This window comes from Macaca thibetana, chromosome 4 (assembly GCF_024542745.1).
Source record: "Macaca thibetana thibetana isolate TM-01 chromosome 4, ASM2454274v1, whole genome shotgun sequence".
In the NCBI taxonomy this organism is placed as follows: domain Eukaryota; kingdom Metazoa; phylum Chordata; class Mammalia; order Primates; family Cercopithecidae; genus Macaca; species Macaca thibetana.
Genome location: NC_065581.1, coordinates 82989264 through 83001624, shown reverse-complemented (window position 1 = coordinate 83001624; position 12361 = coordinate 82989264). Strand labels below are relative to the sequence as shown.

Genomic DNA, 12361 nt, shown 5'->3' with positions numbered 1-12361 from the left:
CAATAAAAACTTGGAAACAGATGTGGCTGGCAAGATGGCTGAATAGGAACAGCTGTGGTCTGCAGCTCCCAGTGAGATCAATGCAGAAAGCCAGTGACTTCTGCATTTCCAACTGAGGAACCCAGCTCATCTCATTGGGACTAGTTAGACAATGGGTGCAGCCCACAGAGGGTGAGCAGAAGCAGGGTGGGGTGTCGCCTCACCCAGGAATCACAAGGGGTCAGGGAACCCCCTCCCTTAGCCAAGGGAAGCTGTGAGGGACTATGCCATGAGGAATGGTGCACTCTGGCCCAGATACTACAATTTTCCCATGATCTTCACAACCCACAGACCAGAAGATTCCCTCGGGTGCCTTTGTTGATGTTGATGCTATTCCACCAGGGCCCAGGGTTTCAAGTACAAAATTGGGTGGCCATATGAACAGACACCAAGCTAGCTGCAGGAGTTTTTTTTGTATCCCAGTAGCACCGAGAACACCAGTGAGACAGAACTGTTCACTCCCCTGGAAAGGGGGCTGAAGCCAGGGAGCCAAGTGGTCTAGCTAAGCGGATCCCAGCCTCATGGGATCCACTGGCTTGAAACTCCCACTGCCAGCACAGCAGTCTGAAGTTGACCTGGGATACTCAAGCTTGGCGTGGAGAGGGGCATCCACCATTAATGAGGCTTCACTAGAAATTTTTTCCTCTCACAGTGTAAACAAAGACTCCCAGAAGTTCTAACTGGGCAGAGCCCACCGCAGCTTGGCAAAGATGCTGTAGCCAGACTGCCTCTCTAGATTGCTCGTCTCTGGGCAGGGCATCTCTGAAAAAAATGGCGGCAGCCCCAGTCAAAGGCTTATAGATCAAACTCCCATCTCTCTGGGAATGAACACCTTGGGGAAAGGGTGAATGTGGGTGCAGCTTCAGCAGACTTAAATGTCCCTACCTGCTGGCTCTGAAGAGAACCGTGGAGCTCTCAGCACAGTCCTCAAGCTCTGCCAGGGGACAGACTGCCTCCTCAAGTAGGTCCCTGACCTCTCTGCTTCCTGACTGGGAGACACCTCCAAAGAGGGGTAGACAGACACCTCATACAGGAGAGCTCCAGCTGGCATCTGGCGGTTGCCCCTCCAGGTACAAAGCTTTCAGAGGAAAAAATGGTCAGAAAGCTTTGCTGTTCTGTAGCCTCTGCTGGTTATATCCAGGCAAACAGGATCTGGAGTGGACCTCCAGCAAACTACAGCAGACATGCAGCAGAGGGGCCTGACTGTTAGAAGAAAAACTAAAAAACAGAAAAGGATAGCATCAACATCAACAAAGAGGATGTCCACACAGAAACCCCATCCAAAAGTCAGCAACATCAAAGACCAAAGGTAGATAAATCCACGAAGATGAGGAAAACCCAGCGCAAAAGGACTGAAATTTTCAAAAATCAGATTGCCTCTTCTCTTCCAAAGGATCACAACTCCTCGCCAACAAGGAAACAAAACTGGACAGGGAACGAGTTTGATGAATTGAAAAAAAAGTAGGCTTCAGAAGGTGGGAAATAACAAATTCTTCCAAGTTAAAGAAGCATATTCTAACCCAATGCAAGGAAGCTGAAAACCTTGGAAAAGGTTACAGGAATTGCTAACTGGAACACCCACTTTACAGACTAACATAAATGACCTGATGGAAACGAAAAACACAGCATGAGAACTTCGTGAAGCATACACAAGTATCAATGGCTGAATCAATCAAGCAAAAAAAAAAACATGATATCAGAGATTGAAGATCAACTTAAGGAAATAAAGCATGAAGACAAGACTGGGGAAAAAAGAATAAAAAGGAACGAACAAAGCCTCCAAGAAATATGGAATGATGTGACAAGACTAAACCTACATTTGATTGGTGTACCTGAAAGTGACGGAAAGAAGGAAACCAAGTTGGAAAGCACTCTTCAAGGTATTATCCAGGAGAACTTCCCCAACCTAGCAAGGCAGGCCAACATTCAAATTCAGGAAATACAGAGAACACCACAAAGATACTCCTCAAGACGAGCAACCCCAAGACACATAATCATCAGATTCACAAAGGTTGAAATGAAGAAAATAATGTTAAGGGCAGCCAGAGAGAAAGGTTGGGTTACCCACAAAGGGAAGCCCATCAAACTTAACAGGGGATCTCTGCAGAAATGCTACAAGCCAGAACACAGTGGGGGCCAATATTCAATATCTTTAAAGAAAAGAATTTTCAAGCCAGAATTTCATGTCCAGACAAGCAAAGCTTCATAAGTGAAGGAGAAATAAAATCCTTTACAGATAAGCAAATGCTGAGAGATTTTGTCACAACCAGGCCTGCCATACAAGAGCTCCTGAAGGAAGCACTAAAAGAAAAACAGGTACCAGCCCCTGGTAAACATATCAAATTGTAAAGACCATCGACACTATGAAGAAACTGCATTAACTAACAGGCAAAATAACCAGCTAGCATCATAATGACAGGATCAAATTCACATATAACAATATTAACCTTAAATGTAAATGTGCTAAGTGCCTCAACTAAAAGACACAGACTGGAAAATTGGATAAAGAGTCAAGACCCATCAGTCCTGTATTCAGGACGCCCATTTCACGTGCAAAGACACACATAGGCTCAAAATAAAGAAATGGAGGAGTATTTACCAAGCAAATAAAAAGCAAAAAAAAGCAGGGGTTACAATCCTAGTCTCTGATAAAAACAGACTTTAAACCAACAAAGATCAAAAAAGACAAAGAAGGGCATTACATAATGGTAGAGGGACCAATCCAACAAGAAGAGCTAACTATTCTAAAAATATGTGCACCCAATGCAGGAGCACCCAGATTCATAAAGCAAGTTCTTAGAGACCTACAAAGAGATTTAAACACTCACACAATAATGGTGAAAGACTTTAACACCCCACTGTCTATATTAGACATATCAAAAAGACAGAAAATTAACAAGGATATACAGGACTTGAACTCAGCTCTGGACCAAGCAGACCTAATAGAAATCTACAGAACTCTCCAACCGAATTCAACAGAATATGCATTCTTCTCAGCACCACATCGCACTTATTCTAAAATTGACCACGTAATAAAAAGGAAACAACTCCTCAGCAAATGCAAAAGAATGGAAATCATAGCAGTCTCTCAGATAACAATGCAATCAAATTAGAAGTCAGGATTAAGAAACTCACTCAAAACTGCACACCTACATGGAAACTGAACAACCTGCTCCTGAATGACCACCAGGTAAATAATGAAATTAAGGCAGAAATAAATAAGTTCTTTAAAACCAATGAGAACACAGACAAAATGTACCAGAATCTCTGGGACACAGCTAAAGCAGTGTGTAGAGTAAAATTTACAGCACTAAATGCCCACAAAAGAAAGCAGGAAAGATCTAAAATTGACACCCTAACATCACAATTAAAAGAACTAGAGAAGCAAGAGCAAACAAATTCAAAAGCTAGCAGAAGACAAGAAATATCTAAGATCAGAGCAGAAATGAAGGAGATAGAGACACAAAAAACCCTTCAAAAAAATCAATGAACCCAGGTGCTGGTTTTTTGAAAAGATCAACAAAATAGATAGACCACAAGTCAAACTAATAAAAAAGAAAAGAGAGAAGAATCAAAGAGACACACTAAAAAATGATAAAGAGGATATCACCACTGATCCCACAGAAACACAAATTATTATCAGAGAATACCATAAACACCTCTAAGCATCTACACTAGAAAATTTAAAAGAAATGGATAAATTCCTGGACACATATACCCTACCAAGACTAAACCAGAAAGAAGTCAAATTCCTGAATAGACCACTAAAAAATTCTGACATTGAAGAAGTTAATTAATACCCTACCAATCAAAAAAGCCCAGTACCAGATGGATTCACAGCTGAATTCTACCAGCAGTACAAAGAGGCGATGGTACCATTCCTCCTGAAACTATTCCAACCCGCAGAAAAACAAGAACTCCTCCCTAACTCATTTTATGAGGCCGGCACCATTCTGATACCAAAATCTGGCAGAGACACAAAAAACAAAGAAAAGTTCAGGCCAATATCCCTGATGAACATCAATGCGAAAAACCTCAATAAAATACTGGCAAACCATATCCAGCAGCACATCAAAAAGCTTATCCACCATGATCAAGTCAGCTTCATCCCTCGGATGCAAGGCTGGTTCAGCATACACAAATCAATAAATGTAATCCATCACATAAACAGAACGAATTACAAAAACCACCTGATTATCTCAATAGATGCAGAAAAGGCCTTCAATTAAATTTAACACCTCTTCATGCTAAAAACTCTCAATAAACAAGGTATTGATGGAACATATCTCAAAATAATAAGAGTTATTTATAACAAACCCACAGCCAATATCATACTGAATGGACAAAAACTGGAAGCATTCCCTTTGAAAACCAGCACAACACAAGGATGCCCTCCCTCAACACTCCTATTCAACATAGTATTGGAAGTTCTGGCCAAAGCAAACAGGCAAGAGGAAGAAATAAAGAGTATTCAAATAGAGAGGAAGTCAAATTGTCTGTGTTTACAGATGACGTGATTGTACATTTTGAAAACCCCATCATCTCAGCCCAAAATCTCCTTAAGCTGATAAGTAATTTCAGCGGTCTCAGGATGCAAAAATCAATGTGCAAAAATTACAAGCCTTCCTATACACCAGTAATAGACAAACAGACAGCCAAATCACAAGTGAACTCCCATTCACAATCGCGACAAAGAGAATAAAATACCTAGGAATACAACTTACAAGGGATGTGAAGGACCTCTTCAAGTATAACTATAAACCACCTCTCAAGGAAATAAGAGAGGACACAAACAAATGGAAAAGCATTCCATGCTCATGGATAGGAAGAATCAATATCATAAAAACGACCATGCTGTCCAAAGTAATTTATAGATTCAATGCTATCCCTATCAAGCTACCATTGACTTTCTTCACAGAATTAGAAGAAATTACTTTAAAGTTCATATGGAACCAAAAAAGAGCCCACATAGCCAATACAATCCTAAGCAAAAAGAACAAAGCTGGAGGCATCACACTACCTGACTTCAAACTATACTACAAGGTTATGGTAACCAAAACAGCATAGTACTGGTACCAAAACAGATATATAGACCAATGGAACAGAACAGATACCTCAGAAATAATAACACACAACTAAAAGCATCTGATCTTTGACAAACATGACAAAAACAAGCAATGGGGAAATGATTCCCTGTTTAATAAATGGTGCTAGGAAAACTGGATAGCCATATGCAGGAAACTGAAACTGGACAACTTCTTTACACCTTATACAAAAATTAACTCAAGATGGATTAAAGATTTGAATGTAAGAACTAAAACCATAAAAACCCTAGAAGAAAACCTAGGCAATAACATTCAGGGCACAGGCATGGGCAAAGACTTCATAACTGAAACACCAAAAGCAATGTCAACAAAATCCAAAATTGACAAATAGGATCTAATTAAGTTAAAGGGCTTCTGCACAGCTAAAGAAACTATCATCAGAGTGAACAGACAACCTACAGAATGGGAGAAAATTTTTGCAATCTATCCATCTGACAAAGGGCTAATAGCCAGAATCTACAAAGAACTTAAACAAATTTACAAGAAAATAACAAACAACCCCATTCAAAAAGTGGGCAAAGGATATGAGCTGTCACTTATCACAAGAACACATTTATACAGCCAACAAACATGAAAAAAAGCTCATCATCACTGGTCATTAGAGAAATGCAAATCAAAACCACAATGAGATCATTAAAAAGTCAAGGAACAACAGATGCTGGAGAGGATGTGGAGAAATAGGAAAACTTTTACTCTGTTGGTGGGAGTGTAAATTAGTACACCATTGTGGAAGACAGTGTGCCAATTCCTCAAGGATCTAGAATCAGAAATACCATTTGACCCAGAAATCCCATTACTGAGTATATACCCAAAGGATTATAAATCATTTTACTATAAAGACACATGCACACATATGTTATTGCGGCACTATTTACAATAGCAAAGACCTGGAACCAACCCAAATTCTCATCAATGATAGACTGGATAAAGAAAATGTGGCACATATGCACCATGGAATACTATGCAGCCATAAAACAGCATGAGTTCATGTCCTTTGCAGGGACATGGATAAAGCTGGAACCCATCATTCTTGGCAAACTAACACAAGAACAGAAAACCAAACATCGCATGTTCTCACTCATAAGTTGGAGTTGAACAATAAGAACACATGGACACACGGAAGGGAATATCACACACTGGGGCCTGTTGGGAGTTTGTGGGGTGGGGCACTAGGGGAGGGATAGCATTAGGAGAAATACCTAATGTAGACGATGGGTTGATGGATGCAGCAAACCACCGTGGTACGTGTATACCTACCTAACAGACCCATATGTCCTGCACATGAAGCAAGCAAGCAAGCAAGCAAGCAAGAGAAAGAAAGAAAAGAAAAAGAAAGAAAGAAAGAAAGAAAGAAAGAAAGAAAGAAAAAAGAAAGAAAGAAAGAAAGAAAGAAAGAAAGAAAGAGAGAGAGAGAGAGAGAGAGAGAGAGAGAGAGAGAGAGGGAGGGAGGGAGGGAGGGAGGGAGGGAGGGAGGGAGGGGGAGGGAGGGAGGAAAGAAGGAAGGAAGGAAGGAAGGAAGGGAGGGAGGCAGGGAGGGAGGGAGGGAGGGAGGGAGGAGGAGGAAGGAAGGAAGGAAGGAAAGGAAGGAAGGAAGGAAGGAAGGAAGGAAGGAAGGAAGGAAGGAAGGAAGGAAGGAAGGAAGGAAGGAAGGAAGGAAGGGAGGGAGGGAGGGAGGAGAGAAAAGAAGAGAAAGGAAGAAAGAAAAGAACACAGCATTGCTTGTGGGATATCCTTGCCAAAAATACATAACCTGAATCTAATCATGAGACTCATCAGACCAATATCCCATATTGAGGGGGAATCTATGAAATAACTCTTGCATAACTTTCAAAACATGTAAAGGTCATGAAAGTCAAAGAAAAATTGAAGAACTGTTCCACATGACGGAGACTAAAAGGATATGACAAGCAAATGCAAAGTGCAACTCTGAACCAGACTCTTTTGCTCTGAAAGGTATTTTGGAACAACTGACAAAACTTAAATAAAGTTTGAGAATTACATAGTGGTTGAATATTAATGCAATTTTCTGATTTTGATGGTTGTATTGTGGTTATGTGCCCTTGTATGTAGAAAATATATCCTAAAGTATCCATGGGTGATGAAGCAGTCGATTGTAAACTTATTCTCAAATGGGTCAGAAGAAAAAGGGCATTTGAACTGTACTTGCAACTTTTCTGTAAGTTTGAGATGGTTTCAAAATAAACAAAGCAAAAATAAGCATAAAAAGAAAAAAATTAAAAACTTGGAGAAAAGATATGGCAGCTCTATACAATTTTTCATCTATTAATACCTTTTCACCTAAGCAAAACAATCTCCAAAATATACTACCATATTAAAATTTTGTTTAAAAGAAAGGTGCAGAACACTGGTTATCACATTCAATCAATAACTTTTTAAAAACGGAGAGAAATACATAGCTGCCCTTATATGCTTAGAACATCTTTAGAAAGATAAAAAACTGATATCAATGGTTACCTCATAGGAAGGGAACTGGTAGCTAGAACACAAAAATAGAAGGGAATATCACTCTTCATATAGAATCCCTTAGTATCTTTAGAATTATGTACAAATGTATATATTTCATTGCCAAAGTAATCCATTAATTACCATTTGTTTATTTATTTATTTTTGTTTTGTTTTGTTTTTTGAGACAGTCTTGCTCAGTGGCCCAGGCTGGAGTGCAGTGGCATGATCTCGGCTCACTGCAAACTCCGCCTCCAGGGTTCACGCCATTCTCTTGCCTCAGCCTCCCAAGTAGCTGGGACTACAGGCACCCGCCACCACGCCCAGCTAATTTTTTTTTTTTTTTGTATTTTTAGTAGAGATGGGGTTTCACCATGTTAGCCAGGATGGTCTCGATCTCCTGACCTCATGATCCACCTGCCTTGGCCTCAGGAGAGTACCTTGACTCACCCAGTCCCTGAATCTAAGTTAGGAAGCAGAAGGGAGACTACAAGAGAAAACTGCACAGGAAATCAGGAAATGTCACATGCCTTTTTGAGACCTAACCAGCTACTGTAAGATGTCATTCCTGATCCTAGCTCTTCACAAATTGCACATGGTCCTGGGATCCTGAAAGTCAGTGGTATCACTGTTAGCTGCTTAAAAAAAAAAAAAAAAAAAAAAATCTCTGGAAGCATTTGCAGAACTGTGGCTTGAGTTGGAGTTGGGATCCCACAACAAGGTCTGAAAAGGGAACATGGTGTGGGCTCCAGCTACTGGTGCTGGAACCAGGTGCCTCACCCTCTGGGACCTGTGCAGGAGGACAGTCTCTGCATAGGCTTGGTTTTGGGCTGGGCAGCAGCTCATATGGTGCAAACTGCTGGGATTAACTGAATAGCTGTGTTGGCTGAGACAACCAGTATGGGGAAGGGAAATTCACCAGGACTAAGGCATGAGGGTGACACAAGTCCCACTTCTGCCAATCAAAGCTTTGGCTGCTGGGAGCACGCCCTCCTCCCCATGCTAAGACCTCAGTACAGCAGCTATGGTCCCTCACCCAAGCATTTCATCAAGGCTGATGTATACACTCACTATTGGGGGGCCTGAGCACAACATTGCCCACTGCATTGCCAAACCTTGCCATGCTCCTCACAAGACAGAGCATGGAATCCAGGCTTCTGGATGTTCTACAACACAATTTACCACCTGGGATGCCCAAGCACTTTTCCTGAGGAACAAAAATGAGCATAAACATTATACCAATACCACCACAGCTGGATCTTGCCTGAAAGTGCCATCTACTGGTCTGGAGGTCAGCTTATACAGTCCACTGCAATCACTGCTAACACAAATGCACAGCACTCAAGACTTTGAGGAACACATCACAATCACTGCTACTGCCATTGCCTGTGAACAGGCTGCTCAGAAGCCTACGGTTGATTTTTTGCTGTCCCATCCCATATACTGCTAACAACTGACATCAGAGAAAGTCACAAAGAGGCCCAATCACAGCCTGTCTGAATTGCAAACACACATGCCAGCGTATGCTACTCTAGGTAGTAAGGATAAACATGTTAGCCCAACACTCCTACCCCTAAAACCTGAAGATGGACACATCTAGCATTCCAGTCCCCAACAACTTTACCACAGCCCCACAAACAACTAAACTGTAATACATAAAGGAAAACACAGATTGGACTAACACAATTTATAGCCTAAGAAATCATACAGAATCTTCACCACTGTATGCACTCAGAAGCAAAATCAAAGGCTTCCACCAAAAAAATGGAAAAGCAGATTGCAGAAAGCACTGACCATGTCCCTATAGTCACAAGTTTAAGAAAACAGTCCCCTTCCCAAAAAGAAAGTAAATTCAAAACTAAGAAGAAGCTACTCTTGCTCCAAATGTACAAAAATCAATGTAAAAAAAAAAAAAAAAACAGGAAACATGCAAAAGCAAGGTGATATAACACCTTCAAAGAAACACAATAATTCTTCAGCACTATATCCTAACCCAAAAGAAATCCTCAGTATGCCACATAAAGAATTCAAAATATTTTTCTTTTTTTGTTAATAATTCAAAATATTGATTTTAAAGAAGTTCACTGAGATGCAAGACAAATTTGAAAAACAAAGAACTCAGAAAATCAGTCCAGGAAGTGAACAAGAAATTTACCAAGGAGGCAGAATTTTTTTTAAAGAACCAAACAAAACCTGTGGAACTGAAAAACTCATTGAAGGAAATAGCAAATACATTATTTAAAAAGCTTTAATGATATAGGCTAGATCAAACAGAAAAAAAAATTTCAGAAGTTAAAGGTAGATCTTTTTAAAAAAAAACTTTTATTTTAGATTTAGGGATACATGTACAGGTTTATCATATAAGTAAATCACATGTCATAGGCATTTGGTGTATGGATTATTTTGTCACCCAGGTAAGAGATATAGTATCCAATAGGTAGCTTTTTAAATCTTCACTCCCCTCCCACTCTTAACCCTCAAGTAGACCTGTGTCTACTTGTGTACTCATGCCCATGTGTACTCAATATTTATCCCACTTATAAAAGTGAGAACATGCAGTATTTTGTTTCCTGTTCCTGTGTTAGTTTGCTTAGGATAATGGCCTCCAGCTTTATCCATGTTGCTGCAAAGGACATGATTTTACTCCTTTTTGTAAATGCATAGTATTCTGTGGTATATATGTACCACAATTTCTTTTTTTTTTTTTTTTTTTTTTTTTTTTTTTTGGCAGAGCTAGCTGAGGTTTTATTTTGGACCAAAAAAAGAAGCAATTGAATTGTTTTATAGCATGAGGCATGGGCAAGGGGAGTCCCCACGTAGTAAACTCCCCTGTGGGTGGGCTGAGGGCCCTCAGGTGGGTCTCCTGTTCCCAGTGGTACCCTACATAGCGGTCTCCCTCCCAGGCTCTGGGGCAGCACAGGAAGGGTAGGCTGGGAGGGGCTGCCGCAGCTGTTCACTTGGGCAGGAGGTCAGAGGACTCGGACACAAGCTTCCCATTGCGTGTCTTGATCTTCTTCACAACCATGGCCCTGGAGGAGCTGGTGCGTCTGAAGGAGCTGGAGCCCGCACCAGAGCCAAAGCTGGAACCCAGGCCGTAGCTGAGGCCCGGGCTTGTGAGGCCCCCATAGGCGGAGCTCAGACCACCTGCATAGCCGCTGGTGGTCTTCATATGAAGACTCATGTTCTGCATCCCAGACTCCAGCCGGCTCTCCTCTCCCTCCAGCAGCTTCCTGTAGGTGGCGATCTCGATGTACAGGGCCAGCTTGACGTTCACCAGCTCCTGGTACTCACGCAGCTGCTGTGCCATGTCTTGCTTGGCCCGCTGCAGGGCGGCCTCCAGCTCGGACAACTTGGTGTTGGCATCCTTAATGGCCAGCTCTCCACGCTGCTCAGCATCTGCAATAGCCGCCTCCAGGGAAGCCCTCTGGCCTTTGAGGCCCTCCATCTCAGCCTGGAGCCGGCTGATGTTCCGGTTCATCTCGGAGATCTCAGTCTTGGTGCACCGCAGGTCATCCCCGTGCTTCGCAGCCAGGCTCTGCAGCTCCTCATACTTGATCTGGTACATGCTCTCAGCCTCAGCCCGGCTGCGGTTGGCGATCTCCTTGTACTGTGCCTTGACCTCAGCAATGATGCTGTCAATGTCCAGGGAGCGGCTGTTGTCCATGGACAGCACCACAGATGTGTCCCAGATCTGGGACTGCAGCTCCCGGATCTCCTCTTCATACAGGTGCCTGAGGAAGTTGATCTCATCAGTCAGCCCTTCCAGGCGAGACTCCATCTCTACCTTGTTCATGTAAGCTTCATCCACATCCTTCTTGATGAGAACAAATTCATTCTCCATCTCTGTACGCTTATTGATCTCATCCTCATTCTTGTTCTTGAAGTTCTCCACCAGCCCGTGCATGTTGCCAAGCTCCGCCTCCAGCTTCAGCTTCTCCTGGCCCAGAGTCTCCAGCTGCAGCCTAAAGTTGTTGATGTAACTCTCGAACATGTTGTCCATGTTGCTCCGAGCCTCCTTCTGCTGCTGCAGGAGGCTCCACCTGGTCTCCAGCATCTTGTTCGGCTGCTCCAGGAACCGTACCTTGTCAATGAAGGAGGCAAACTTGTTGTTGAGGGTCTTGATCTGATCCTTCTCCTGGGTGCGCACGGCCTGGATGTTGGGGTCCACCTCCAGGTTAAGGGGGCTCAGCAGGCTCTGGTTGACCGTGACTGCAGTGATGCCTCCCATGCCGCTGGCCCCACCATAGCCGCCGCCCAGGCCACCCCGAAAGCTGCTGCCTCCCACTCGGGAGAAGCTCGAGGAGCTGATGAGGGCACCGGGCCCACTCGTGTAGGAGCCGCTGCTGAAGGCCCGGGGGCCAGAGGTGGACACTTTGTAGGACTTCTGGGTCACCCTGATGGACATGGTGGATGCAGGAGTGGAGGCAGGTGGGCCGAACCAGGCAGAGATCCTAGAAGGAGTGGAGAATGTACCACATTTTCTTTATCCAGTCTACCATTGATGAGAATTTAGGTTGATTCCAAAAAAAAAAAAACAGATCTTTCGAAAAAAATCAAGTGAGACAAATAAAAAAGAGGAAGAAAGAATAAGCAAAGACTACCCAAGAAAAGGGGAGAGAAGACCCAAATAAATAAAACCAGAGACGAAAAAGGAGACATTACAATTGATACCTATGCCAAAACCAGACAAGGACACAACAACAGCAACAAAAAAAAAAAACTCCAGACCAATATCCCTGATAAATATAGATGCA

The 12361-nt window shown here is 42.6% G+C and overlaps 1 protein-coding gene across 1 annotated transcript; it reads right to left on the bottom strand.

Moving 5' to 3' along the window:
* Positions 1-10297: 10297 nt before the first annotated feature.
* LOC126953756 (keratin, type II cytoskeletal 8-like) lies at positions 10298-12051 on the bottom strand. Its single transcript, XM_050789376.1, has one exon. The coding sequence runs from the start codon at positions 12010-12012 to the stop codon at positions 10561-10563; it is 1452 nt and encodes a 483-aa protein (XP_050645333.1). The 5' UTR covers positions 12013-12051; the 3' UTR covers positions 10298-10560.
* Positions 12052-12361: the final 310 nt, after the last annotated feature.

Coding starts and splice junctions, on each gene's coding strand:
- LOC126953756 (XM_050789376.1), bottom strand. CDS start 12,012: ATGTCCATCAGGGTGACCCAGAAGTCCTACAAAGTGTCCACCTCTGGC.